The sequence below is a fragment of the Fukomys damarensis genome, unplaced genomic scaffold (assembly GCF_012274545.1).
Source record: "Fukomys damarensis isolate Sample0158 unplaced genomic scaffold, DMR_v1.0_HiC HiC_scaffold_37, whole genome shotgun sequence".
Classification (NCBI taxonomy): domain Eukaryota; kingdom Metazoa; phylum Chordata; class Mammalia; order Rodentia; family Bathyergidae; genus Fukomys; species Fukomys damarensis.
In genome coordinates, this window is record NW_022900949.1 from 40,035,410 (window position 1) to 40,037,960 (window position 2,551).

At 50.9% G+C, this 2,551-nt stretch overlaps 1 protein-coding gene across 2 annotated transcripts; it reads right to left on the reverse strand.

The window, feature by feature from the left end:
• Positions 1-332: 332 nt before the first annotated feature.
• On the reverse strand, positions 333-2,223 carry LOC104873772 (growth-regulated alpha protein). 2 transcript variants are annotated; one of them, XM_010640600.3, is made up of 4 exons: positions 2,056-2,217; positions 1,796-1,919; positions 1,596-1,679; positions 333-987 (listed from the first exon to the last, which is right to left on the reverse strand). In XM_010640600.3, exons 1-4 carry the CDS (start codon positions 2,144-2,146, stop codon positions 972-974), a joined length of 315 nt encoding a protein of 104 aa, XP_010638902.1. In that variant the 5' UTR covers positions 2,147-2,217; the 3' UTR covers positions 333-971. The 2 variants fall into 2 exon arrangements, with proteins under 2 accessions (XP_010638902.1, XP_010638901.1); XM_010640599.2 differs by having other exon boundaries at positions 333-1,679; positions 2,056-2,223.
• Positions 2,224-2,551: the final 328 nt, after the last annotated feature.

Sequence of the window (2,551 nt, forward strand, 5' to 3'; positions counted from 1 at the left end):
AATTGTCTGGAAACACATTTAGAAAAATAAATGAGAATTTTAAAAATATTTATTGAAATTTCAAAGTGTTTAAAGCTGGGTCAGATATAGAGACAAAAAACTAATATTTTATGTGAAATATGGATTTTTAAGGTTGAGGTCTTTATGAAGTTTTTTGGAAAAAGAATCAAATGTGTCTTCTTGAGAGAAAATACGGGAAGAACCAGCTGGTGGCAGCCACTGACATAAGCCAAGATCTATTATGACCCCCTGACACCTTGGGTACCGGGGGGGACCCAGACATAAAGCAAATCTAGAAGCAAGATATTTTTGTAAAAGCTTTATTTTCAGGTTATTTTTAAAAATATATCAATAAATCTATCTCTACTCCAAAATATGTAGAAACAGCGCACAGTTATGGCTAAACAAGGCATTGTGCCTTACAAAGAAGACATAAAATGTCCAAGGGATAATTAGAACATTGTAGTTCTTAAGGTTTCAACATTAGAAATGTTGACTACATTCTGTGAAAGTGTTACAATAAATAACAGCTGTGTAGACATTCATCTAAACAGTTACAAAACAGATGCGCACCCGTGCGCGCGCACACACACACTCCCCCAGGCAAATGTGCATCTCATTACTTCTCTGCATCCCCTCCCTGACTGGCGTGGTGCCCAACAAGTTTAATGAAACAATATTTCACTAAGTTAGTACTAAAATAACTTTGATTTAACATCAAAAATGATCCTTAAAAAACAGTACAATAAAATATTAGAAAAAAATACCATCTCATCTTTAAATATTAAAGCATGGAAAATAAATTAATACATAGTCAAATAAATAGAAGAAAAACTCTCATAAGAAATGGTCACAGACATTAGGCACAGTCCCCCCGCCCCCCGCTGGTGTGAGCTTGCCTCTCTTTCCCTTTGATTCCTGGGAGAATTCCCCCAGAAACAGGTGCAGGTACCAGCTCAGTCCTCTGGGGGTCAGGTGGCTCCGCTTCTGTGAAGAGAGAAGGATTGCAGTTAGCAGGGCTCGGAAATCCCACTGCTCGGCCTTCTCCCTCTCAGCCTGGCACTGCTCTCGGGTTTTCTGAATGTGCTCATTCCCCACTCTTGCACCAGGCAAAAAATACCAGGTTTCTAGGCTTGTTGGCCAGGAAGAGGGAACCTGTAGTCCCATTGTAGAGTAACTTCAAACAGCTGTGGTTTTCCCACACAGCACCGAGACACCGCAGAATAAGTCATGGAGCCTCCAGAACCCAGGAGGGCCTCGGGCCAAGCCTGCGGGTGGACACCGAGGTTTAAGGCCCAGCAGTCCACAACATTGGGTCCACCTTTCAAGCCTTGACCCGTGAGGCCCTGATATCAATGGGCGAGAGATTCTCAGCCTCACCAGCCAATTCTACCTCTCTCAGGATCACAGTTACCAGCACTCTTTAGTGTAGGAAGGGGCTTGGCAAAGACCCTTCTGGTCAGGTAGATGTATACTCTTCCTGGGGAGGTCAGTGATGGAAACCCTGCTCCTTGTCCCGCAGCTGCACCCAGTTCCGGGTATGATTTCTGGGCTCAAATCTGACCCCCGCCCCGTGCACACATAGCCCCACGCACTTGTTCAGCATTCTCTGCAGGACTCTCTGCACCATCGGGGCCTCCGGGTCTAGGCAGGCTTCGCGTCCATCCTTGAGCGTGGCCCTGCGGGAGGAAGGGAGGCCGTGAGCGGGGTCATCCGGACTGCGTCAGGGCCCCTGGGTGAGGGTTCCCGCCTGAGGGGCCCCAGGTGGGGCCGGGCAGCGGGACCGGGGACTTACACGACTTCGGTTTGATGGCAGTGGGGTCCAGGCGCTGACACCGCTACGCTCTGGATACTCCTGGGGTGCAGCCCGCGCACAGGCTGCAGGCAGCGGCAGCGCAGCTCGGTGTTGGCAGGCGCTCCTGGGGAGGACAGGGAGGAAGGTAAGAAAGGCCCGGTGTCCCGCCCTGGGAGGGGGACGGGGCGAGCGCGGTTCCATCCCGGTGGTCCCGGTGTTCCAGTGTCCGCGTCCCAGTCCTATGGTCCTCGCGGTCTCACCTGCGGCTCTCCGGGTGGCTCCCATCACCACCAGCAGCAGCAGCAGCAGCAGCGGCACTGGGCGCAGGGAACTGGGGGCGGAGAGGGCCATGGCTGGACTGGGGCTCCCCGTCTGCTGCGCCCCTTTATGAGCAGCGGGGAGGCCGCGCTGGGGATTCCCCAGCTCTGATCCGGAAGGAGACGCCGGCGGGGCGGGGACAAGCGGTGGATCGGGTCCCATGGGGTGGGGTCGGGTTTCTATTTGTCATATACTCAATAGCGTCTTTGGGCTGGGGCTTTCCCTTCTGTCCTCACAAATGCCTCTGTTTAATCACTTCTTTCTGGGATTTCACACAAGTGTGTTGGCTTCGATCCTGATGTTTAGCAGGACAATCAAATCACAGTTTGTGCCACTAGGAAGACCAATGTCAAAAGTTCAATTCGGTGTTTAATTGGGGAGAAAGTGTGCTAATCCTTCACTGCTTCCTCCCTGTGTGAAACGCGGGAACTTCCCAAG

What these genes read in the sequence shown, in the direction of transcription:
- LOC104873772 (XM_010640599.2), bottom strand. Translation starts at nt 2,146, where the DNA reads ATGGCCCTCTCCGCCCCCAGTTCCCTGCGCCCAGTGCCGCTGCTGCTG. An exon ending in AGCCACCCGGAGAGCCGCAG is followed by an intron (nt 1,920 to 2,055) that starts GTGAGACCGCGA and finishes TGTCCTCCCCAG; the next exon opens with GAGCGCCTGCCAACACCGAG. An exon ending in TGCCATCAAACCGAAGTCGT is followed by an intron (nt 1,680 to 1,795) that starts GTAAGTCCCCGG and finishes TTCCTCCCGCAG; the next exon opens with GGCCACGCTCAAGGATGGAC.